This window comes from Anser anser (assembly GCF_964211835.1).
Source record: "Anser anser genome assembly, chromosome: 2".
Classification (NCBI taxonomy): Eukaryota; Metazoa; Chordata; class Aves; order Anseriformes; family Anatidae; genus Anser; species Anser anser.
Genome location: NC_139721.1, coordinates 8963523 through 8990111, shown reverse-complemented (window position 1 = coordinate 8990111; position 26589 = coordinate 8963523). Strand labels below are relative to the sequence as shown.

At 38.4% G+C, this 26589-nt stretch overlaps 2 protein-coding genes across 5 annotated transcripts in view; one reads left to right on the top strand and one right to left on the bottom strand.

The window, feature by feature from the left end:
* Positions 1 to 6438: 6438 nt before the first annotated feature.
* On the bottom strand, positions 6439 to 15256 carry LOC310893379 (uncharacterized protein). The gene is made up of 3 exons (XM_083822258.1): positions 14166 to 15256; positions 13815 to 13889; positions 6439 to 13087 (listed from the first exon to the last, which is right to left on the bottom strand). The coding sequence occupies exons 1-3, from the start codon at positions 14170 to 14172 to the stop codon at positions 12705 to 12707; spliced, it is 465 nt and encodes a 154-aa protein (XP_083678384.1). The 5' UTR covers positions 14173 to 15256; the 3' UTR covers positions 6439 to 12704.
* Positions 15257 to 15414: 158 nt separating this feature from the next.
* The window catches only part of EFR3A (EFR3 homolog A), an 83082-nt gene continuing 71907 nt past the window's right edge, over positions 15415 to 26589 (top strand). Inside the window, exons 1-3 of one of the 4 annotated variants that reach the window (XM_083822254.1) lie at positions 15415 to 15478; positions 20804 to 20853; positions 26322 to 26411. In XM_083822254.1, the coding sequence (XP_083678380.1) occupies positions 26399 to 26411 (13 nt within the window). In that variant the 5' untranslated portion in view covers positions 15415 to 15478; positions 20804 to 20853; positions 26322 to 26398. The remainder of the gene's footprint in view (positions 15479 to 20803; positions 20854 to 26321; positions 26412 to 26589) is intronic. The other 3 variants (XM_083822251.1, XM_083822252.1, XM_083822253.1) reach the window with 3 other exon arrangements.

The following is a 26589-nucleotide window of genomic DNA, read 5'->3' as shown; positions in this document are numbered from 1 at the left end:
GGATCTATGTCAGGGAGAGGGATAATGTTATCCCTTAATCATTTTTGAATCTTTAGTTTTCTTTCACGTGGGCAAAACACAGGGGATTTCAGTCTGTGAAATGCAAATATTCAAAGACCAGTGACTCCTTCCTGCTTTTTGTCTCCGAGTTCTAAATGTGCCTTATAGCTTGCAGACATGGTCTCCTGTCCATCTCTTCCTGCACTTCTCTTACTCCTATCAAATGGGAGTCTCTGAATGGTGGAAGAAGTACCGTAGCCCTGGAGACTGCTGATGGAGATAAAGAAAGGCTTTAACAGGAACAGTACAAATGGGTAATAAGAGAGTGGTACTAATGTTTCCTTCACCCTTTATGTTCTTCTTACTCCAGCTTTCTCTTACTTGTGTCAGCTCCTGAGACAGAATTTAGCAGAATATGGGGATCTTCCAGGAAAGGTGACGGAACAGGTCATCTTGAATGCAATCACACAGCATATGTGGGACAAACGGGGGATCAGGCCCAGTCAGCATGGGTTCAGGAAAGACAAGTCCTGCCCAACCAACCTCATCTCCTTCTATGACTGGGTGACACGGCTGGTGGATGAGGGAAAGCCTGTTGATGTAGTCTACCTAGACTTCAGCAAGACCTTTGACACAGTCTCCCATAGCATTCTCCTGGAGAAACTGGAAGCCCATAGTTTGGACAGGTACACCCTTTGCTGAGTTAAAAACTGGCTGGACGGTGAGGCCTAGAGAGTGCTGGTGAATGGGGTGAAATCCAGCTGGTGACCGGTCACCAGTGGTGTTCTCCAGGGGTCTGTATTGGGGTCCATCCTCTTTGATATCTTTATTGATGATTTGGGTGAGGGAATTGAGTGCACCCTCAGTAAGTTTGCAGACAACACTAAGTTGGGGGGAAGTATGAATCTTCCGGAGGGTAGGAGGGTCATGCAGAGGGACCTGGACAGGATGGGTCGATGGGCAGAGGCCAATGGGATGAGGTTCAACATGGCTAAGTGCCGGGTCCTGCACTTTGGCCACAACAACATGAGCCACCTGTGTGCCCAGGTGGCCAAGAAGGCCAAGGACATCCTGGCTTGTATCAGGAATAGTGCAGCCAGCAGGACCAGGGAGGTGATCGTCCCCCTGTACTCAGCTCTGGTGAGGCTGCACCTCGAGTGCTGTGTTCAGCTTTGGGGCCCTCAGTACCAGAAGGACATTGAGGCCCTGGAGCGTGTCCAGAGAAGGGCTACGAAGCTGGTGAAGGGCCTGGAGCACAAGTCCTGTGAGGAGCAGCTGAGGGAACTGGGGTTGTTTAGTCTGGAGAAGAGGAGGCTCAGGGGAGACCTTAGTGCTCTCTACAACCACCTGAAAGGAAGGTGTGGGGAGCTGGGAGTCGGCCTCTTCTCACAGGTAACCAGTGATAGGACTAGAGGGAATGGCCTCAAGTTGAGCCAGGGGAAGTTTAGGTTGGAAATTAGGAGACATTTCTTCTCAGAAAGAGCAGTCAGGCATTGGGACGGGTTGCCCAGGGAGGTGGTGGAGTCACTGTCCCTTGGGGGTGTTCAAGGAAAGGTTGGACATGGTGCTTAGGGACATGGTTTAGTGGGTGACATTGGTGGTAGGGTGAATGGTTGGACCAGATGACCTTGGAGGTCTTTTCCAACCTGAATGATTCTATGATTCTATGAAAACCTAATGAAACATTGAAATGTGAGTTAGTCTCATGAATGATGAATTGTGAACCACTCATCATTTGTATTTGAATGTCCCGTTCACTTCGGCAAATAATAACAATGGGTCTGTAACTATGTATTTTGTAAACATACAATTCTATAATATAGTTACAGCATTTGTTAGCACATCCTTCATTGTGCTGAAAAAAGCTTGTACCTCAATGGGACTTCATATGTTAGGGGAAAAGCTGTGTAATAGGTGGTCTTTCTGAGCTGTTCACTTTGAATTCAAAGTCCCAGTATAGCAGCCTCAATGACATCAGTTCCTGGTCTCAGTTCTGTCCTTACCAGACTGATTGCCACATAGGAAATCAACTCTCACATCAACTAAACAATGTGACTGTTCAGGTCAGATTTTCATTTCCTATGGCAGTCTCCCAGTTCGTTAGGTGCCTGAGCAAGGCATGGGACAGCAATGTAAGTAAGTTAACTTTCCAGGGAGCCAGCCACCTCAGCCAGGGACATAGCTGGGAGGAGGTGCACAGTCTGAGATGACTGAGAGAGCAGCACTGAGAGATCACAACTAGTCCTGAAGTCCTTCTCCAACTCTTACCTTGTCTCCTTGTCTGTTATTTTGTCCCTGCCATAGCTTCACCTGGCTACAATCCTTGTCTATTCTTTGTGGCTTACCTCTCTTGTGTGAACAAACCGCAGAAAGGTAAAGAAATAATGTAAAAAGCACTGAGTAGGATGTGTTTGTTTACTGGTATCATGGTCATATATTCTCAGAATTAAAGAAAGCAAGTTTTTAAACTTTTCTGATCAGAAATGTTATCTGTAGAAGAGCATTTCAAAGACATGAAGTGTTCTGAGCAAATATTCTTCAAACTCAAGTCAGACATGCAATCACATAAACCCATTCCTAATGAATGCTATGAGAGAATAAAAGCAATCTCATATGAAGGAACCATGAAAACCAATCATTTCCACCTGCTTTGGAGAGCCATTTTGGAACTCCCTAACACAAGCCTGAGAGGCTGAAGATAAGCTACAGATGGAGTCCTTCAGTTGCTCAGCCTCCTTTGAGAAAATGACTGGTAAAATTAAGGATGAAGTTAAGATAATTGTCAATCAAACAACTGTTTCCTTCTCTCAGTTTTAACTTGCTTCAGATGCAGGTTATTGCCTCTCATTATTCTGACTTGTAAGCAAAGTTGCTTCATGTCACTACACAAGAGTTCCTGGAAAAAATAAAAAAAATAAAAATGTTCCTTCATTTATTTTTATTCTTTGTGCTTTAAGAAGTTTTGCCCTATGCAAGGGAGAAAGAAGATAATTTGTTGCAAGTCGAGTGGAAAGGTATAATTTTATGGACCACTTCTCTCTGGAATGGGACTGATGAGGCAGGCAGTAGTGTCTCTCTTGTCCTGGTACAGCACCATAGCTGCGAGGGAAGAGAGGATTATACAAGCCCGTTCCTCTAAAAAGGTCAAATGGGACAAAGTCTTTCCTTCAGGATGGTTTTGATTATGTGACAGCAATGCTTTCTACATACTCTTCGAAAGAGTGTATAGAGAACACAAGAAATATTGAAATATCTTCTGAACCAATAATAAGTGGATGCAACATGAAAGTTACTGAGTAATCACATCAGAAGTTTGTAATCAGTGGCAAAAATCTGCCTAAAGGTAGTCAGAGTAGATGCAGGTCAAGGTAATCTTTTGTATTTTATGCCGTACTGAAAAACATTTTACATACTTTGCTTTTAATTTTGCAATTAAACATTTTATTTTTAATATAACAAAAATTTATTTCACACTGTTGCCTTTTACCTAATGATCAGGTACTCAAGTACCAGTTGTAAATTAAGGATTGTTCTCACTGCAGTTTTTGCAAACAGATGGAGAGCGACACTAAGGCTGTAGAAGGATGACGTCTAAGACCACAGCCTGCTGGTGTGGGATCTGAGTATGTTTAGACTTCCCGACAGACATCAGATCAGGTATTTTTGAACACCATCCAAAATGAGTCCCTGCATTAGGAGATAATGGCATTGCCAGTGTAAATTATACCAAAGATGGCTTAAACTGTAAATGCTTTGATAATAACTCTGGTGGTTATCCAGATGAACTGTGAGGAGTGCTGACCAACTACTTGATTCTGCTCATGTAGAGGCTAAACCTTGACTGATTTATAAGCAACTCTATCTATAATTGGAAGACTTCTGAAGGTGGTCATAAAACAACTGAAAGAGATCCGAATTACATCACAGTACAGTATTTTTTGTTCTACCCTTGAGTTTCCAATACACATGTTGATAGTAGTGATTTGTTTTAAATGACTGATTCATTTTTTCTTATTATTTTTTTCATACTTTAATCAATGCAAATTTTAGTATTAGCAAATTTCTCCTTTTACATTAGAATATAAATAACAAGATCTATTGAGCATAACATGAAAGGCCAGATGGGTGCAAGACAGAACTTCTATTCTGCCAAGCCTTATTCTTCGTGAAATCAGATTTTCTGTTTTGAAAAACCATCAGGAGACTGTGCTGTCAGCTGTGATTAATCGTATTAATGCAAAATATCATGGAATTATTTTCCAACAGCAGAGTGAATGTCATCACAGCTTCTGAAGAAGCTATACTGATAAACAGGAAAGAGAAGGAGAGAGTGAGGAAAGGAGGTGAACCTGAAAGTTCCCTCTGCAGACAAGATTTGATTAATATTTATTTGTACAAGGAAAATAAATAAAAAATCAGATGGTGTCACTTTGACTTTATCATGGAAAATCACCAGGGAGTGACATGGCAAATATATTTGTATATTGATGCCACCAAGGCATCAAGGCAACAGGCCTTCCCATGATGCTATCAAAGATTTTAATAAGGTCCTGATGAAGAATCTTTAGCTCCCAGATGACCTGCATTTTTCTACACAGATGCTTTTGCCACATTGTATGTTTGCTATTAAAGTCCATTTTGTCTTGGAACCACACATTTTAATGACACATAAAAAAAGCATTGTGCACCTGTAGTATAAATACAGCACTCTGTAAAAGATTTCCCCATTAGGTATCATTTTGTCAGCCAATTCTATCAAATTACCTGAACAATAAAACCATTGTAGTGGGAGGAAATAGATGACTGCTATTAGAATAACCCAGTTATGCTTCCATAAATTAAACGTAAGAAAAGTACATGATATTGCAATAGTTACAACAGCATATACTGCTTCCAGGACTCCTCTGAGATAAAAGAATAGATTTTCACTTACTTGTTTCCTTACCTCTAAGGATTCAAAACATTACATATAAAGTCTATATTTACGAAATAAATAAGTAAGGAAATAAATAAGTCTGCATTCCTCCTTGCATTGCAGGAACTTGTGAATGAAATCCTTGTTCTGCTGAAAGAAGATTTCAGGAGGATTGTGATTTTTTCCTATTTCCAGTCTTATGCTATGGAAGGGAACAGCATCTCCATCTGTACAATATGAAGGATCACAAAATTAAATCCAGTTATTGCTGCAAGAGTCAGGAACTAGATTTGAGGATCAGGCAGAGAAATTATTTTCATCACTGACTGCTGTGAGAACGGAGTCACATTATTATTTTAAATCAGCTCCTGCTAACTAGAATCTATTTATTTTTTTATTTTTATTTTTGAATTCTTCAATACCATGAAGATTTGGATATAGAAGATTAAAAACACATGCAATATCTCTTGCTTCAGAAACTCTGAAGTGGAAACCATATTCTTTTTTTCAAAATAAAGTATTTATTCCTCAGAAAAATGTTGCCATTGCTGAAATGAAAGTAATTTTCTTCTGTAGGCTATTTCAAAAAAAAAAAAAAAAAAGAAGAAAGCAAATCTATCTTTCATGCTTTCTGTAGAAAGACAATCACAAGGCCAACAGAAAATAGAAGCAATTGGAATATATAAGCAATTTAGAGATGCTTGCTTAATCTCAGTAATTACCTATACAGAAAAGACAGCACTGGTTGAAGAGGGTTATAGATGCTTTTGCATTTAAAACTGTAAAGATGTGCTAAACAGGTTATAAATGCTGCATCTGTACGTCTGTCAAAATTATACCAAGATAAAGGACAGAATATGGTCAAGTAACTGATAATATTTTCTACGCAGCAGTTGTAGTGGATGAAAAACTCTGAGATACATTTTTCTCATTCACATGTATGCAATCTTGCTTACTGCAGTAAACTCCCAAAAGGCAAGGCGATGTCAAAAATTGACCCTGTCAGTTATTTTCTGAGTATCATTTCTTAAAGTGATTTTAACTCAGTAATGTCAAAAAAGCGGCATTTTAACACTGTGTTCTGTCACATTTTCTTTTACATTTTCTGTTTTTATTTTTTATTTTTTAGTCAGATTGCATACTATTCTCTTCACTCTCTCTCTGGGCATCCAGATTAGCTTGGAGAAGTCAGAAGAATCTGAGATTCCACCAGCTCCCACTGAGCAGGGTCAAGATTCAGGAGATTACGAACCATGCAGTAGGACAAGAGGCTTGGTTGCACCAGTCCTAGATCACTTTGGGCAAAAATAATGAACTCCAGTGACTAAAGAAAAATGATATGAATGACAGATAGTGTCAGGCTGGTTTACAAACAGCATTCACCTAGCTTTGGAAATGCTGGTCTTATTGGCTGCCACCTCTTTGATCAGTTTTGGCTCTAAGGAATTTTACGTCTTCAGTGTGACACCTCGTGTGAATACTTCTCAGTGAAGGACATATGGTTTACAGAACTGGGTAGTAAGCGCACAGGACCAGCTGGCACATTTTAGAGCAAATCTGAAACTAGTTGATAATCACAGATGCGATGTGAGGGTATGACCCCTTCCCAGGCTGCTGCCTCCAACACAAACTAGATAAAGCAACATCTTTATCACAATTTTGTATTTGTGAACTTGACATATTGACATAACTAAATGTACACACACACACACACACACACACACACACACAAAAAGCAAAGCACATGGAAAGGGAAAGGGAAAGGGAAAAAAATAAGGATGCTAAAGTAGGAAAACTCTCTTTAGTGTATATCTGGTGACGGTGGGTGTTATTCCGCTTTTCAGCCACAGGGCATAATTGAGCTTGGTGGCAGTGACAATGTGGGTTGCAAATGGTAAGAGGGAAGCTGGTGGGAGATGACTGAAGAAAAGCATGAGATTATACATGCAAGGGGATGGGAAGACCCCTGTCTGTGAGGCAAGCAGATGAATTTGGGTGGACTTTTGATGAGGGATACTGTGAGATGTCAGCATGGTTCCGGAGGACTCTTAGATACAGAAGGGCAGGGGTCTAGGTCTTCACTTTCTCTTCTCCTCTCCCATGATCTCCTGTGCTTAGCCCCCTGTTGCTCAGTTCCCATGGACTGTGGGATTCCCATGTGTTCCATAATCAACAGACCCTACTTTTCCCTTAGCAACTACTTACATTTATTCACATTTTTTTCAGTAAAGAAGCAACGTCTACTCTCCACGCATGTTGCTGCAGAGGAAGCAAGAAAGAAAAAAATAGACTTTAGTACTAGGAGAAAGAAAGGGAGTGGGAAACCACAGGAGATCTTGGGAGTGAGCAGACAGGTACTGGCAGCAACTACTTCCAAATGAGAGCACTTCATAAAGCAGTAGCAAGGACTGTCTAGACAAATACTCTGGAAAAGTCAAGATTTCTGCATCTCGAACTCCATATCCCAAACTTTAATCATTCCTCAGTTCAAATGAGATAGTGTCTTATCTACTCATCTCAGAAAGGTGCTATGTAAAGCAAATTAACTCGTTACATTTTATGAAGAACAAAGACAAGTATCGACAAGTGCTACGACAAAAGTCCGCATGGAAATGACGTTTTAAAAGCAAAATCTAAGGAGTAATAAATGCTTCATTGGCACATACACTGAACAGCGATGAGCAAACAAATTGAAGAATAGTTTGGTAAACAGTAGTTGTTATGTACCTAAAACGTGGCAGAAGTCCAAGTGGAAGCAATAGCATGTGGTCAAGTACCTGCGCTGTAAAACTCAGCACCTGAATCTGCGGGAGCAAAATAAGTAGGCTCACACCACCTCCTGGCATTTCTTAAATAGAGATCAGTGGTTTATTTATTATTTCCCGCATCATAAATTTGCAGAAAAATGGGTTTTCTTCTTCCAGTCATTACATACTTGACATATATGTCTGGAAGAAATGAAAAGAAAAAAAGAAAAAAAGCCGGGACTATATTGATATTTTCTAAATGAAATCTACTAATGGTTTGATGTTTTTTTTCGGTAGCATACTTCAAAATTGACCTAAAAAGATAGGAAGGGTTAAAATGCTGTAAATAATCTGAACAAAATTAGTGGACTTAACTGAAGTCAGAAGTGCAGGAATACATTTTTTAAAAAGAAATAAATTATTTGAGTTCATCCAAGTCATTTCTTAGATAGCTCTATTCCCGGTATTTCCAGTTAACCAGTACTTCTTAAAAAAAAAAATAAAAAAAAATAAAAAATAAAAAACCAGCTAACAGCAGAGGTTTGATGGGATTCCTGGGTCTTAAAGTCTACTCCTGGCACAGGGGAAGAGGATGGCTCTTGGCATTTCAGCCCAGCTCCTGTCTCCTAATGCCACCCTGGTTTCCACCAAACCACCTACTCCTTCTCATGGTCCCATTCTCCTCCTTACATCCATTCTTCAGACTTTTATCCCAGCCCAGGTCTTCCTGCCAAAGTAATGGCAAGCCTATTCTTCAGCCTACTGTCCCTGTCTTCCCATTTCTGAGTCTTGTGCTTCCCCTGGCTCTGCTTAGCCAGCTCTTGCAGGTCCTCCATTTTCTGATTTCTTGTTCAGTCTCTTTTTCATGAAAACCATCAATTCCCTCCAGTCCTCTCATGACTATTATCCCTGCCCACATTAGTTCCCATTCCCTCCTCTTACTTTTATGAAAAATAGTATCTTTTTAGAAAATTATGTCCTTCAGATCTTTGACCTCTTCTATTTTATGTACTGGTTTCTTGCCTTTTTTTTTTTTTTTTAAGAAAACCTACATTTTTGTTATAAGTGAACATTACGTGTTTTACCTTTGCAGAAGATTTTACAGGCATAGATTAACAGTCATTCTTTTAAAGTAATACTATTCCTTTGACAGGCTACAGAAAACTGAGAAACGTTTTGAGATAGTAAGGGATAAATCTCCTATTTAGTTTTGATACTAAATCTTAAAATAATTAACATTTTACTTCCCTATCATTCTTGTCTTTCCTATTACAAAGTGACAGCTCTTTCTATTGCAATTTTATGACCATTTTCCCTAAACATACTCCCGCCTATCTTTTTTTAACTTGTTTGGAAGTACTTCTCACATCCTAGAACAGCATGCCAGCTGGCATTAAGTGAGCAGAACTCCATTCATCAAGCTGAGAATCTGATCCACTGTAATATGAAATTAAGTCTTTTATTATTTTTTTCTTTCTTTCTTTCTTTTCTTCCAACAAAGGCTCTCACCCAGAGGCCTTTTAGAAACCTATTTGGTTATTTCAGTGGATGTGACATGTCTGACAGGGAAATCTTTCTCTGAAAGGCATTAACAGGAAAAGCATAAATAAAATTGTTCTGCGATCAGTAGAACGAGTGAAACCTGATTTCCCACAGGTGGAGTGTCTCCACTACTGTAGTCCCTTATTTTCATCATAATGCATCCCCTCATACTTTTGGAAGTCCCCACCACATTTGCTCATGACCAGTTGAGAAGACGTCAGCACGTGTCAGGCTCAGCTCAAGCTGGCTTACACACACAGCACATCTGACCAGGGTAGGGCCAAGCAACAAAAAAAAAAACCTCTCTCAGCTTACTAATTCAGTTTATTTTTCTCTAACTATTTACAGATATTTATGAAATCTCCAGAATCATTTTTACTGTGAGACCTCTACTTGTGGCAATTATGGCTGACGTTGGGCTGATCGTTCCCATGTTATTAGGGACTGACAGTGTGATTGTGTAAGACTCAGAAACCAAAGAAAAAGAAACAAAAATAAATTGCATGGAATATAACGTGCATTGTTTGTTATCAGTACTTTAAATGAAACAGAATAAATGTTCTTTGCAGTGAGACTGGAGCACATTCGTTCTTTTCTATAGGGTTTTAATCAATTCTCCAAAATCCAGTTGAGACTGGAAATGGAGAAGAATAATTAGATTCTATTTTGGGATGTTATGGTAATGAAAAATCTTGACATTAGTCTTCTGTTACACAGCAGAGGGAAGAGAAGGCTTCAAGTGAAGATGTACAGAATATGCCGAGGTACATCAGCTCTGAGGAATGGAATGGGAACTTGACTAATATTTAATGTCACTTGGAGTAAGAAGAACTGTAGTGTGATCAATTGGGAGCCACACATCTAGCTAGCTCTCTTTACAGGTAACACTTCAGGAACTCAGAGTTTCACATATAATATTTAATACATTGCATTGCCACCTACTCTGTATTGGAAAAGGTTCCGTACTTCATTCTCCTTCTGCCACCAGTCAGACAAGCAAATTAAACTTTAATAACTCAGACTTTATTTAAATATGGTTTTATAAAACCATTTACTTTGTAGAAACACTACCAATCCTAAAAATAAAATCTATCAAAATTGCTCTAATCTGTAAAAACATTATCACTGCAAACACTACTAATGCCAAAAGCAAAGCATAAAAACTATGTAGTGGTGTAATTAGAATGTCTTTTTTTTTTTTTTTTTCTGGTTTGAGTGAAGTTCTTATAAAGTGTCTTTGACTTAAGGACAATTAATGGCCTAAAAATAACCAAGCATCTATACATTGATTATATTATAAACTATTACTGGTCATCAACTACATATATATCATACAAGAACTTTTCTTACACACATGAGGATTTTGTAATATTAACATCTTTAATTCTTAGGTGAAATTTACTCTCCAACAACTTATGGCCATAGTTTTGAAAAGTATTTGGGATTTTGGAGGCAATTTGAAGATTCTTGCTCCAAGACATCTGCAAGACACCAACTTTTCTGACAGCACTGCTCAGCACTTTCTGAATTTCTGAAAAAAACATAATCATTCCAATCTATTTTTGCTGTCCCCCTGACAGCTGTCTTCCTAGTGAGCAGAGCTGTCACTGAGAACTCTCGCTCACGAAGAGACTGGGAAAAAAATCTACCAGGAGCTACTCGATGGTTTGGGGGCTGAATTGGCACGAACTCTGCTCTGCTTTCAGGGCTGGTTAATGTCGTCAGTTTGCATCCACTTTGCCTCCTGCCAAAATGAACAATGACAGAGCAAATTCCTTATCACAGGCCCCGAGGATCTGATCTCTGCAGTCTACTCTTGGTAGACTTCTATCATCAACTGAATTTGGCTGCTCATAAAATACTGCAATTACCACCTGTTTATAGAATCAACCATATACATATAAGGTTGGAAAAATACACTACAAAATAAGTATTAAGAAAATTTTAACTGGCAACTCATGGTAAAGATAAAATATATTCCAACGAAGTGCCCGTGAAAGGTTTTCTTTACTTGTGGTTGAGCAAGCCATGCAGTCATTCCAATAAAACTACTGTTCTGTTGTTGTTTTTTTTTTTTATTGTTGAAAGATAAAAATTAATTGCTACAATAGATTTATACAAAGTAGTGGTGAGCAGTTGCATATTATTCATCAATTTAGCCTTTGGTTTTGACGTGTACCATATATTTCCTTATCTATTTTTCTCTATGGACACTAAAATTATGGGAAATTAAACATTTTAAATGCAACTGTATCCTTCATATACAGGTATAAAAGCAACATAATTTTCTGCCATTTCTACCTTATACTGCTCTTGGGATAAATTAATTCATTTGGTATTTTATACCTTTTTCTTTTCCTTTCAAAATCCTTGAAAACACTTCATACTCAGACTGTTTAATGCTTACTAATCATTTCTGTTACCCTTCTGAACCTCCACTGGCATTTTAAACTAAGGCAATTTCTGCTGCTTGCTCCAGACACTGAACCTTTCATTGTACTTTTATGTGAATTTGAAATCTAATTAGAAAACATGTAACTGCAATTGCCAAATTACTAGCACAATTCACATTTTCTTATTATTGGTCGTGGAACAGAATGTTGCTGCCTCACATTTTACATACTTTGAGAGTTACGGTTCTAAAAGTTGTGCATATGTTATGAATATCACTTAAAAAAATAATAAAACTCAGGTAACCTTGGACACAGAGTTCTGGGCATATGTGGATCAATGTATGCACGAACTTTAGCTTCAGAAGATTTATAAGATGTTCTGAGTAAACCTGGCCAGTGCACTTAAATGTGTTTGAGATGAGTGGAAGTAAAATTGAACAGTTTGGCTATAAATTAGCAATACAGCAATTTAATGTGCATTTAATTCAACTTCATAATCTTTTTGGATAGTTTGATTATCACTCTAGATGTGGTCAAAGGACGAAGTCTTTCACTGACAATGAATGAATCATAGAATGTCTCGGGTTGGAAGGGACCTTAAAATCACCTCATTCCAACCACCCTGCCATGGGCAATGATGCCACCCACTAGATCAGGTTGGCCAGGGCCCCACTCAGCCTGGTCTTGAATGCTTCCAGGGATGGGGCATCCACATCTTCTCTGGACAACCTGTTCCTGTCCCTCATCACCCTCTGAGTGAAGAATTTCCTCCTAACAGCTAATCTAAATCTCCCCCTTTTTAGTTTAAAACTATTCCCCTGGTCATACCATTATCAGTAAAAAGTTGCTCTCCATCTTTTTTATAAGCCCCCCTTAGGTATTGAAAGGCTGTGATGAGGTCCCCCCAGAGCATTCTCTTCTCCAACCTGAACATCCCCCGCTCTCTCAGCCTTTCTCCATAGGGGAGGTGCTCCACCCCCCAGATCATCTTTGTAGCCCTTCTCTGGAACTGCTCTAACAGATTCACATACATCTTGTGCTGGGGGCCCCAGCCCTGGACGCAGCACTCCAGGTAGGGCCTCACAAGGGCACAGCTGAGAGGCACAATCACCTCCCTCCCCTGCTGGCCACCCCTCTGTTGATGCAGCCCAGGACACAGTTGGCTTTCTGGGCTGCAAGCACGTACTGCTTGCTCATGTCATCCACCAGAACCCCCAAGTCTTTCTCTGCAGGGCTGCTCTCAGTGAGTTCTTCTCCCAGTCTGTACTTCTGCCTGGGATTGCCCTGACCCAGGTGCAGCACCTTACACTTGGATTTTCTGAACCTCATTAGGTTTATGTGGACCCACTTCTCATGCTTGTCCAGGTCCCTGTGCATGGCATCCCTTCCTTCTGTTGTACCACTCAGCTTGGTGTCATCTGCTAATTTGCTGAGGGTGCAGTCGATCCCACTATCTAGAAGGGTGGCTGGATGCTCTTCTAATGTCCTTACTGAAATGAAAAAAAAAATGTACTCTACAATTACATTTGTAATCCATTACATAATACATAATAAAACTCACAGAGACCAGTACATACATATTCACAGACTACAGCTGTTTGCTCTGTTTTGAAATTGAATTAGGAAAACAGTTGTTTTAAACAACAGCACTACAAGAAGGCTAAGGGCTTTACTGAACATTAGTTACTACATGGTTTATACAAAAATGTCATAAAACACATCATCTCTCTTCTAATAAACCGCAATCCCAACATTGTATTTACTTTATGATTTCGGCTTTATATGTCTACTTGATATTCACAGATGTTTTGTGATCCAATAAAACTGGAAGAAAAACATTTTAAAAACCCTCAGAGAACAAAAGATATTCATCACAGACATGGGAGATGTAACGTCTGACAACTGGAACTGTCATTTTAAGTTGTTTTAATGCTTTTTAAAACAAAAGAAAAAGAGAGTAATCAGGGCATGTCGCTCACAGTGTTACATTTAAAATTGTGAGAGGTGGCTGAATGAGTACCAGCCGATCTTGCTGTTTTGTCACATTCAGACAACTACTAAGGACTAGTAGCTGCACTATTTGTCAGCATCTTCCTGAAACCATATGGCATTACAAGTACATTGGAGCCTGCACTCCCTTATGTACAGCTAATAGAAAAATCAGACAGAAAATAGCTTGAATGAGGCACTTCAATGAAGAGATCAGGCTGCCTGTACCTGGTTGTTGGAAGAACAATCTTTGAACTTGAAGGTACATCTGATATGATGAGTTCAGGTCATGATCATTCACTCCTGTTTTTGGCAGATGAAAAATTTGTAAGAACTTTCTTTTACACTTTAATATACAAATCTATTGAAGGCAGACTCTTCACTTTTTCTTATTATGGTCATAGTGTTCAGCACCGTAAGTTCAAAACCATAAGCCGCATTTCAGAAATCATATAAACAAATAAAAAGGACCCTTTAAACTCCACCAGTTTGTCCCACATTGTGCTTTTTTTCTTGACAATTTCTCAAAATTTACTTATTTTGGATAAGCTAAAAGCTGTGAGGCATGAGACATCTCACCTGCCATTTGGCATTTTAGGCATTATTTCCAATTAACACGTTACTGATCCTGATCCTGCTTCTATTATTGGTTGAAAAGAAGGAAAATGAATTCAAGCACCGTATAAAAAAGTTTTTCTTCAGGATATGTAACATGAGCAGACCTGAAATCAGTGAAATATGTAATAACATTTTAGCTGATACACGAACACGGAGAACACCTTATATTCAGCTACCCAACTGACAGCTGGACTGGCATTTCTTTTTCTACAAGTAACAGAAAAAAGTTATTTAGTACTTCGCCTTGCCTCTCTATCAAGTCAAGCATCAAACGTGAAATTCTCTAGCCAGTAATGCTATTTCAAGGAGAATGGATTAAGAGATTATGCTGCCTTAGATCTGCAGCAGTTTTATGTAATTTCCATTTGGGCTATTCGTTATTGTGTGTCTGGATACATCTGAACACTGGTCTTCACTGCACCGTGGATGTACAGCTTGTTGGGCCTGGCTCCCTCCTGTCTTCCAGCAGTGATTAATAAGAGGCACAAACACTTAAACCAAACATGACAGCCGGGCCAAGGATCAACTTTTCTGCCAAACTTTGACCTCACTTATTCCCATCTAAACACGCTACCACCCTTCACACAGGACACCACCTTTCCTCATGCAACCTCAAGCCTCAGGCCCACAACCACGCCAAAAACAAGGTTTCAGCAGCAGCACTGCCAAAAAAACCTCTCAGTCAGAGCCTCGCCCTCAAGGCTACAGCTCATCCTGGCCCCCAAGGAGGGCGGGCGGGCCCCGCGAAGCCGCAGAGCCCATTGCCCCCCTAGCCTCCACCCCCTAAGATGGCGGCCATCGCCACCTCCCCCTAAGATGGCCGCCACCACCCCCCCTTCCCCCGAGTGGAGAGGCGTAGTCACGTGACACGGACAGAGCATGGAGGTGCCTGCAGGGCGTGGGCGGGGCCTCGCTGTGGGGCGGGGACAGGTGTCCCACTAGCCCCGCCCCCTTGGCTCCGGGCCGTGGCGAGCCTTTGCCGCAAAGAGTGCTGGGAGTTGTGGTCCCTGGCCGCCCCTTTGCCGAGGCTTCGCACTCCTTAGGCGGCTCCTGGACGCAGGGCTGCCGAGCTGTCCCAGGGGAATTTCTTCCCCTGCCCCGATCCCTCCGTAGCTGCTCCCGTGGAGGAAGCGATGGGCAGAGAGAGGAGGGCAGGGCGGCCAAAAGGACTACAACTCCCGGCGTGCATCGCGTCCCGAGCAACTTAATGCGGGGAGGGGTGGGGTGGGGGGTGAAAATGGCGGCGGCTAAAGTGAGGCGGAGAGGTGGCTGAGGTGAGTCGGGGGAGCTGCGGAGCGGCCGTTTACCCCGCTGCCACCTCCTGGGTCTGTGCTTCTCGTCCCTTCCCTCTCGCCGCGTCTGGGAGCGGGGAGGCAGCGGCCGGGGGGCTGTGGAGAGGAGGCAGGGAGGGGCTGTGGGGGGCTGTGAGGGGATCTGGGGGGCTCTGAGGAGCTCTGAGGGGATCTGGGGGGCTCTGAGGGGCTGTGGGGACTCGGGGGTAGTGCCTGGGGAAGGACTGGGAGAGAAGAAACCACCGCGACACCCCCTCAGCCTGTCCTCCTGCGGGCCCCCCGCAGTGCTGCTTGCCCCCTCAGGGGGACCCCCGGCTCCAGGAGGTCTTCTGTGAGACGATCCTGCGTTTAAAGAAAAAATACAAAAAACCTTGCTGTCAGTAGTCTTGGATGTGCCCAAATATCCCTGTGCTATCAGTCTGCTGTCAGGGAAGGTGTGGGGTAGGGTGGGTTTGAGTTTTTCCCTCGGTGATCTCCTTCAGGTGGCCCATAACACATCTCGATGAGCATTAATTAAACCCATGTAACTAACTGTACAATAGAACTACGCTGCCACAGCATTCTTAAAGAGCTTCATCTTTTACTCCAAAGCTGTTACATGCTTTGCTGCTGCTGTCAGGGCCTCTGTCATAGTAGTGCCTGGCAGATTATGGTCATTTTAATGGACAGTCATTACTAGATGGATTTACCAGACTCCTATACTTACCAGTAAGTGCGCCACATGGAGCCATACTTAAGATAATTGAGCTGCAGGTTACCAAATCCTGTTACTGAGCGCTAATTATATTACAACTTCTTTCTTTAAGCTTAATACATCTAGGGAAGTATCCCATAGTACTTTGAGCTGAGATACTAGGAAGACAAAAGCCTTGAGTGGATTATGAGATCTCTGTGGTTTGTTGGAGAATTAGTGGAAAAGCCTGCGGCTGAGAATCGAGGTTATAATTTCTGTATCAAAATCAAGTTAGCTAGCCCACATTATACCTTGTAAAGCTACAACAGATGTTTGCTCTGCAAATTGTATAGGAAAGGTAAGACCAGAGTAACATTCAAGGCTTTGGCAAGGCATGGGCAATCTACTTCCCGAAGTAATGTAATGTACTAAAAATCGTTTGAAATGTTTTCTTGAGTAACTTTAGTATTCAAGACGTCTTGCCAAAAGACTCATGGATGGATGCTTTTAAAAATGTTCGTAAAATTTTCCTGAGCAGTTGGCAATTTGACTTAAAATCTTGACTGTAGTGCCTTGATGCTTGCAAATGCTTATGCACAAGTTTTGTGCGAGCTTGTTAATAATGCTTATAATATTTTTCTAAAACATGTTGTTAGAATTGGATTCATTTCCGATTCATGGAAAAAAAAAAAGAGAATTGGAATGTAGCTTGTAATTAATATTTAATTACAAGGTAACTGTTTGAGTTGGGCATCATGTTATGAAAATGTTTGCAGTTAATGATGAACATTAACATCTCTCTGTTTCTGACCCAGACTCGTTTAGGAGAGAAGAACAAACAAATTTTATATTAAATATAAGTGGAGGGAGACATTGCAATATTAATCAGATTCATCAGTTGAACTTCAAGTATAATGAAAGGGAACTGCGCTTCTAATTATGGAATCTAAATTGTAAAAAGTACAGGACAGAAACAGCTTTTGTTGTTATCAGCGACTTAATTGCACAGCCTAATTCCGTAATGAAATAATACTTGTAAAATTACTGTGGTATTTTTAAATGACTTTGAAGATCTTGTTTTTGATATGTAGAAGCAGATCATGTGCTTTTTAGTTGAAAAAGGAAAAAGTGTTTATCTGATGGATTTTTAAGCCACCGCTGGCAACGTATGTACCAAGGCATAGGAATGATGCTTTTAATTTTGTAAATGAAATGGATATTGGGTTAAATTAGCCATTGAGAAAGGAGGGAAAGTATTACTCAGGAACACATATTTAATGTCTCTTGTCCCGAAACCATATGCTCAAGACTGAATTCTGTAAGGTAAGGCAGGACAAATATCCTTTTAGATATGCCTATTTGAGTGAGCTCTTGTGGGTGAAATAACAGGGTTGCCGCTTTAATACAGCCAGGTTCATGTGTGGCATTGCTTCTCTTCCTGAGAAAGCTAATTCAAAATAAAGTTAGGTACGTTTATGGAATTGAACTGGGCTATGTAAATCCACCTCAAATTGCATTTTTGGGAGTTCTGGAAATTGTACTTGGAGCCTAACTGTCTACGTTTAAGAATGAGCATGTGACATCTTAATGTTGCATCTCATTGGCCATTTGCCTATCCACAAAAGTAAACTTTTTGATCAATTTTTCAAATAGAGAACATGAGTGGGTGGGGAAACAAGTGATATAAAAATTTAATGTGCAGTGTGTTTTAAAATTTTCAGCTCATGCCTGCCCAGCCTGCATTGCCTGACTCTCAGAGATGCTTGAACTTGCATTCTCCTTTGTCTTAATTTGCAGGAATGGATGGGTGCCCAGCTGACAATGTCATTTTGAATACTCAAAGTCAAGTTAATTATTTATAGTGTTACATAACCAAGTTATGTAATGGTGGACTTACCAAAAGAAAATACAGTACCCTCCCTAGGTATGCCAATTGCTGCTTCTTTACCTGAAGCTTAAGGATATATTATATTTTTGGAAATACAGATCTGATTGTGTCGGACTCAGAAGATAACTTGGCTATTAATACTTTTTCTTCCCTCATCCAGCACTTGTGCATATGAATTTAATTTTAAAAAACAATCTTTATTAAATCAGATTTGGCATGGAACTTTTTTTTTTTTCTCTCCACTGAATAGAGCCATATACTTTTAAATTACTGTTACAATCTTCTGTAGTGAAATACAGGTTTTCTGTCTTAGATATTTTACAGAGATATATTTTTTTCTTAAGCCAAACAGGAAAAAGGTGCTTACTCTTCTGTTTGGATTTTAGTGCTGTTTATGGAATCTTGGGATAATAAGAAATAGTTTCAGCTTCTAAACTGTTCTTTAATTTTGGATCCCAGGTTATTTAAAGTAACAACAATAAGTCAAAGGTAAGCACACGAGGGAGAAGGTGATCAGGAACAATCAGTAGAACAAAGTGTATTTTTGCTCCTGTGATAGCGCTGCTTCAGTCTTCTAGAACAATGGATTTCCTTATCCTTGCCAAATTGTTCATGACCTCTTTAAAACTGAACTGAAAGTGTTTGTTAAGAAAAATAACCCTTATATGTCACACAAGTGTTGATCTGCCTTTTAATATACAGTATACTTACATGTAAATACATTGTACTTAATTTTTAATTGTTTAGAGTTACTATTATCCTTTGGAAAGCAAAGTAACTTGTAATCCTTGGCAGAAAACTAGATATGCCTCCTAGTTACCTCTTTTGAAAATCCAGGAGTTGGTTGCATCGTGTATATTGTATGGGTACGTAGCCTTAACTTGCCTCTGGTGGTCAGTAAAATATCACAGAATGATGTAGACACGTTAAACGCTATTCCCTATTTAGGAAAACTAAAATATGGTTGCCTTATTGTGGTTTGCCATATCTTTTTTAAATTTTAGTTGAGTTCTAGTTCAAAAAATTCTGATTTTTTTCCCCTCTCTTGATCTGTAAAATCTAATTCAGTGACAAAACAGCAAATCAAACTCATAGTGAGAGGCTTCTTATTTTATTTTAGTTCTGTTCTACCATGTCTGTTGCAGGAGCTACCAGCACCAGTGGACTGAACTTTGCTCTACGACTAATCAGTCTGTGATTCAACACTTTGTTGAGAGGAAATTGTGGACTCTGTTCTGCATTTAAACATCAGAGTACCTCCGTATTGAATTCTTTGGTCCTGTTACAGGTCATAAAGTGGTTAAAAAACAGTGAACTATTTAAAAACAGAACCAACAATTTTCTCTTTGAACAGCTGTCTGAAATGTTTAAGCAACTATGTAGTAAATTCTACATTAATATCTTCTGAAGTTAGTTGACTGACTTAGCAGCAACAGTGATATTGTACTAGCATAGTGTTTTGAGTTCCTGATCACTAGTGACAGTCAGCAAAACGCTGAGTCGCTGTCACTTGACTCCCATGAACCTCTTATCAGGCTTTTTGCATTTTTATGTAGTTCTAATATTTCAGTAAATCTGTCTTCTGTAATCTCTCAGCTAAATTCTGAACTGCACTCTAATTCTGCTTTTCCAGGTTTCTGCGTAACATCACAATCCACATATTTCTGCTTATCAAATTATGCTGCTTCTCCCTCTATCCTTGGAGAGGGACATACAGCCTGATAGTAGGACAGGATATTTTAAATAAATTACTTTGAAGCACTGTTTTTAATCACGGTTGCTGTCAGCAAATTGGAACCTTTTATTGAAATAAGTATGCAATCAGAGTCGAATTTATTTTTAGTAACGATGAACGTTGCTTTGGTGTATGAACATTTAAACATACTTGTGACCAAAAGAAATGTTTGTTCCAACATTGTCAGTGCCTTCAGTAATTATCTTTGTTATATACACATATAAACAAATATTAGTTGTATTTTTTTCCTTGTGCATTCTTTTTTTTGAAAACAGCAGCAGTCTGTTTAACTGAGATTTTTTTTTTTATTTATGAAAAGGTATATTTGCAAGAAGGATTGTATTTGGTGGTTAATAAAACCCAAACATGCTGGTTTAACAAAAAAAAAAATGATTTGCATTTTAATAATAATTACTTCATTATATTAGGATATGTTTATCCCTGAAAAAGATTGTTGTAAATTTGAGTTAATTGTGTAAAAATATGTAATCGCATCTAAAATATACTGGGCAGCCTTTGTTTACGGTAGCTTGCTCTCTGGTCTAAGATCTATCTATCTCTTTTTAATACTGGGAGAAAAGCGTGATAGGAAGTCCCACATGGATTTTTAGCATAGCTTTTCTTTGTATAAAACAGAAACCTTTCAGAGCCCTTTTAATGAAGTAGTCCTGTCGCTTCCATTTGAAGTAGAAGTATCCTGTAAGGCAGTTCACCATTCAGCACCATAAACAGTGACAGCGTGAAAGGTCATCGCAATAAACACAAGGAAAATGTTTAATTGGGCATCAGAAGTAAGAACTGAATGGCAGATTTCAATAACAGATTTCGAGAGCTGGAAAAACCTACATGTAGTCTGGTGAGATGAAATGGTATCTGGATTTCTGTGGTAACAGCCTCTGATGTTGGAGCTAGGGAATGTGACTTGGCTCATTTTTCGTAAGTTTCTACATATGTCTGGATGTAAATTGTCTAAAGATATTATCATGACTTACATTTCTATTTTCTTTATAGCTTATATTTTGTGAAATTGAAGACAGATTCCTGATTAACAATGCCTGCTAGTAAGTATTGTTGCCTTCAGTACCTTTGGATAATGTTTAGGGGGGGGGGCTAAAATTCTAACAGAATTTTACACGGGGAAGAGGGGGTTGGGAACAAACAACAACTGATGATCACTTGCAGTCATTTTAAAAATATTTAAGAACTTCATATTACCCAGCCTCAACCTCTGTAGATCTCAGTGTATTTTTTCTAAAGAAACCTGGTAGAGACTCTGATTTTTCCTTTTCAGTTAGATGTGTGCAGTTTAACATTGATGAATTTTATGATTTAAAGTATGTTCTGAAATATTTGTACTTGGAAAGATATTTCAGTATAGCAATAACTATCTTTCGTAAATTGCAGATATTGTTTATAGTAGGTAGAATTGCTGTTTAGGATATAAAGTGATGAGACAAAAATTTTAACATTTCAACAAATCAAATGAGATTTTTGAAGCAGATGTTTGTAAGAATCAAATTTTTCTTTACCATGAAGAGCAGCAACTTTCACTAATAAAATGAAGTACTAATAATTTTTTTCTAGCTTTTTGTATTGTATACTTAGAAAAATCCTGTGTGGTCTCTAGCAAAATTACTAACATCAGTCCTTGGATAAAGCAAACTGTTTTATCATCAGAATAAAGAGTTCTTCATAAATTTACAGCACAATGGTATTGAGTGTACTTTAATTATAGGTTTGTAATGAGTTTCACAAGTGCTTAATTTCATTGGGAAACGTTTGAGGATTTTATTTAGCTGACTTAAGATTTGTAATAAGCTGTGACTACTGGATACTTAAATATCTTACAGTAATTGTTGTGTTACATGGTCACACCTCTGTGAATGTCTAATCTGTAAGTGTGATCATATTTTGATAATGTAATACAGTTGGAACCGCTGTCATGTAATATATTTTAAGTATTTAGGGTTCTTTTAATTTTCCATTAAAAAAACCCTTTAAATTATTCCTCTACATAGACATGAGTTTATGTAAAAGAATAGTGGTAAATATTAATTTATGTTTTATGTATATATTCAGGTTTGAAAGTGCTGGCATAGTGTTCAAAGTGTACTGTGGTCAAGCTATATTGCAATATCATGAGCTGTTGCTGCGTTTCAGTTGCAGTTTTTAGTACTAATAAGGCCTCTATCATGATAGTCATTTTTGCTGGGAGCATTTTTATTTTTTTTTTTAAAGCAATTGAACTGTGGACGAGTAAAATCTTTTTTCTACACCAGGTATGTTTATGTTGAGGGTCATTTTTAACACTATTTAACCTAATGCATGTAGGTAACTACAGGATCAGGTGGAACTTAAATGAGACCAAAACAACTTTATCTGTAGTGAGGTGTTCAGAACTATCCAGCCATTTATTTCTCTTCCGTGTATATTAGATCATTTTTTTTTGAGTTTATTAGTAAAGATAAGGCAATATAACATGCCTGTATATTGCAGTTCTTATGAAGTAACAGTACTTTAGTAATAATCTCACAAAAAATGTGACGGTATTAGATTCTGTAATGCAAGCAAGCATTACTTTCTTGCTAGATGTATTTTATACTGATGTGCAGAGACAGCCCTCAACTTTACTTTTTGGTATGTGGAAGGGAAGGTGCAGTTTACTAATTTGGGCTTCCTAATAGATTCCACAGAATTCTTTTCAGAGCATATTGAGGAAACATTGGTTGGTACTGCAGAGAGTTAACTTTGAAATCTGTAAACCTTCACTGTAAAGGTGGGAACTACCACTTGGACTTCTCTCGTCCCACACATCAACAAGTTCATTGAGCATCTTTAAGAACAGAACATGGAAAAGGCTGTGAAATGTTTTCCAGAAATGTTTTCTGTTGCGCTAGAATGAGTTCTAATGGAAGTTAAATAGTAGAATATTGTTACAAGGAAAGCTTGATGGAATTTTGAGATCATCCTGACCTGTCTGCCAGTGTTGTTCTACTTGCTTTCCTGAGTCTATATCAGTTCCTTGTAATAGTTTTACAGCTTTTTCAAGTATGCTGTTGAAGGAACATGAAGGTGTGGAAGTGGTGGTTTGGAAAGGCAGGAAAAGCCAGGACGCTGGTGTTAAGGAAAAACTGCACAAAGAGACTTTTCAGGGACTTTCACTCTTCCTGGAGACACTTTAAAAGTCAGTCAGTAGTTATTATACTTTTCATTTCCCTCAATATTAACTGTCCAAAAAATATGCACAAAGTCCAAGATAGTCATAACTGGGGTGTTTTATTGAGAGGAGAGAGAGATGAGCATAGGTAGTTAAACAAAGGTAGTGTTCTTTCATTTAACCTCATTTCTAATGTTTTCTGGTCTCTCCAATAGCTAGCTGTTTGTTACGTATTTTTTTTATTGATATTGCTGCTAATCAATCCCACCTAAGAATATGGAGTTGTAGTGCTGCATTGAACCCTTAGTAAAATAAGTTTTTTGTCTCAATACAGTAATATTTTGCTCATAAAGACAAAATTTTTAATCTGTCCTTTTAATCTTCAGATGTAAAAGAGCTTGGCTTCGGCTAGCCAAGGCATGGCTTCTGTATTGACATGTAGTTTGTAGAGCTATAGTGTAATGCTGTAAATGCAACAATTGTAGGGAGCTTGCCAAAGCAGTGCTTTTGTAAATATTTGTTTAAAAAAAAAATGTAGCTATAACAATTTTCAATAATCTGTACAGATAATTTCAGTTAACTTGTTGCAGAACATGGGTGGTTTCAGTGTTTTTGTTGGCTGCATTTGAGTTGAAATGATACAAATGCTTTTGTTAAGGAAAAAAGCATTGCTAAATCATTTACCAAAACATTTAAGACTAGTTCTTCAGCATTAAGTTCCAGATGTTAACACTTAATCAGTTGCTTGAAATACAGTTTGCTAGCTAATGAGTTTTTTTTCAGAAACAGCTAACCTACTTACTGGCTGTATTCCCTGACTTAAATTAAATGGTCAACTTAAAGGCAGATTTCATACTAAAGTGGACTTGCTTGGAGTGGAAAAATTAAGTTTGTTACAGGTGAGAATGCCTGCATAGTATAGGAGAGATATTTTACTTGTGATAGCTATATGCATGGATATTTTCTTTTTTGTCGTCTTTTAGATGACTTACTCTTAATTTCTTTAACATACTTAAATTATATCCTTAGTTTTCAAGAATTTGTTAATAATGATTGTTATGTTGAACTGATCATATCTAATGATTAGCAGATCATTGTATGACTGCCTTCCTGACAAGCAAATTCAGAGAGCCAATAAGTAAATAAAAGGATTTTGATAAATTTAATTTGCCCATATTCTTCTGTTGAGCTAATACTGCAAGATTTAGTATTCCGAATATCCCCTGTACTCTTTGCCAGTTAGAAAGGGACCACTTGATCTAAGAGCTTCATGTGTCAGTTACTGGGAAATTCTTCCACAGTCTGGCCTGTTCCTGGTTACAGTGCAGTAAGTTTTGGTAACTTCAGAGTGCTTCTCAAAGTATGCTGAGTATCTTGATTCCTTTTCCTTAAACTGTGTAAAATTTTGTGTCCTCAACTGTAAAAATACCCTATGGCTTTTTGCCAGTCTTTTGTGGAGAGACAGCTAGTCTGCAGCTGCATTGTACTGGTAAAATCCATAGTCCATAGGTAATATGTAATAAATAAACTAGGTAATATGGTAATATTATCCATAGGTAATGTGAGAGTAAGTAGAAGGTAGAACAGTTTAATAGAGTGATTGTCTTTCTTATTTCTTGGATGTTGCTGCTTTGAGATAAGTTACTTAATCTTTATTTAAAAAAATAAAAGAAAAACTTGAAAATTAAAATGCTGTTTTGAAATAGGGCTTCTTTGCTAAGCATAGGAAGGAAAACAGCATTTGAAATAGTTACTTGAAATATGAGTAAATTCTAAACTCGTATTAATGTTCTTAACTCTTTTTAAGAGGCATGCAGTGTTTTCATTTTGACTTTCTTTCCTCCACAGGAACTTAGGAAAATTTAGTTATTTATCTTTCACACTTACAGGTTTATTCTGTAATAATAAGATTGTTAATAAGAAGGGAAGGTTTATTTCCCTATGAAGTACAGTTCTACAATACCCCATGGTGGTTGGAGATGTATTCCTAATTCTATCTCCATAAATACTTCATGGGCTAATGCATTCTGGTGTTTGTTTTTTTTGTTGTTTTGTTTTTTAGCAAAAATTATGTCATAGTTCCAGCTAATATCTATCTACAGTCCTTCCATCTAACATACTTTTTCTCATCTGGTGTACGTTTCTCATATACCCTTGGCACGTTAAAGCTCCAAATGGGATCTTCCACATAATGAAATGTTTTTCATAATTGCCTTAATTCATTTTGTATGCAGTAGAAATCCTATTAGCTCTAACAGTGTTGTTGACTACTTAGAATGGTGTTAAAATAAATACATTATAACACTATAAAATTTTGGCTGTTATGGAAGAATTACATGGGGAATTATCTCAAATCATCATCTGCTGCTTGATTCTAGCACCTGAGAGGATGAAGCAGCCCTGTTATTGTTTGTCGCTGGAAGCTCTTTAAATCAAGTCCCTCTTTGAACTGCTTAATCAGACCAACACAGGAACTTGAAAAACAGATGCTAAGGGAAGGTCATGATTTGCGCTACCTTGGCAATTTGCCATGTGTTAGACAGAGGCCTGTAAAGGAAAAAAGCCGTTTGTCAGGATGTCTGTGACTATTATAATACTATGATCACAAAGTGTATAATGGATTCTGTACATAATAAACAATACAAGCTTCCAGTACGTAAACATTTAGATACAGATTTTCTTGATATGATTTGTAGCTGATTGTATTTTCCATACTGAAAAGAAAAAGAAAGAACTCATCTTCATGTATCCTTTGATTATGCTAAGAAAAAAAATCCAGGAATTTATAGTTGGAAGACTTGTACTTTGTGGCTCTATTTCACTCATGATAACATAAGCAACTTTGTGTGCTAGTGGGGTGGCTGCTTACTTACTTTTTTAAGGAATCTGCGTGACTTCTTTAAGACTTCGTAATTTTTGAATAGATATTTAATTTGTTGCTTTCTGTTGGCTCTTAATTCTCTCCATGTAAGTGTCATCTTAAGTCTGCTTGGGAAGGGGGAATTGCATGCTTCATAGAACGTGAAAATCACTTGTACTAACATGTTGCAAATAATATCTAGTGATGCCATTCCTCCCTTCATTGCCTTCCATTTATTTTGGAACACTCCAAAATATGGCTAAATGCACAATTTTTCTAATACATAGGTTGTCAAAACCTGGAAAGTACGTTTCTTCAGCTGTTGTTAGTTTGGTGTGTGCAGTCTGGGCATATGACTATTGAGTTATATATAAGAGCTGAACTTAATACTGTCCACATCAAAGCCTTTATGTGCTTTTAAACTATATGTAGGCGCTTCACTGATTGTTAAAAGGCAGCTTAATATTTTTTCCCCAGGTTTTATTAAAATATTTTATCATTGTTATTTACAGAAATTACTTTGCAACTGGTTTTTCTATCAGTCGATTAACCTTCATGTGCAGCATTGTTTGCTATTGATTTCTCAATCATGGGACGAAAGGGTAAGAAGTCTGATGCTGTTTATGCATGCGAGTGCCCTGATTTCTTTTTATGCATGACAACAAAGAAAAATTGATTTGGGGAGGAGATGAGTTTTGCATTCTGTGATTAAATGCATGCATCTGTGGAAAGACAGGGTAAACTGTGCTTTTAAAATGCTTTGGCTGTCCCTTTACATGG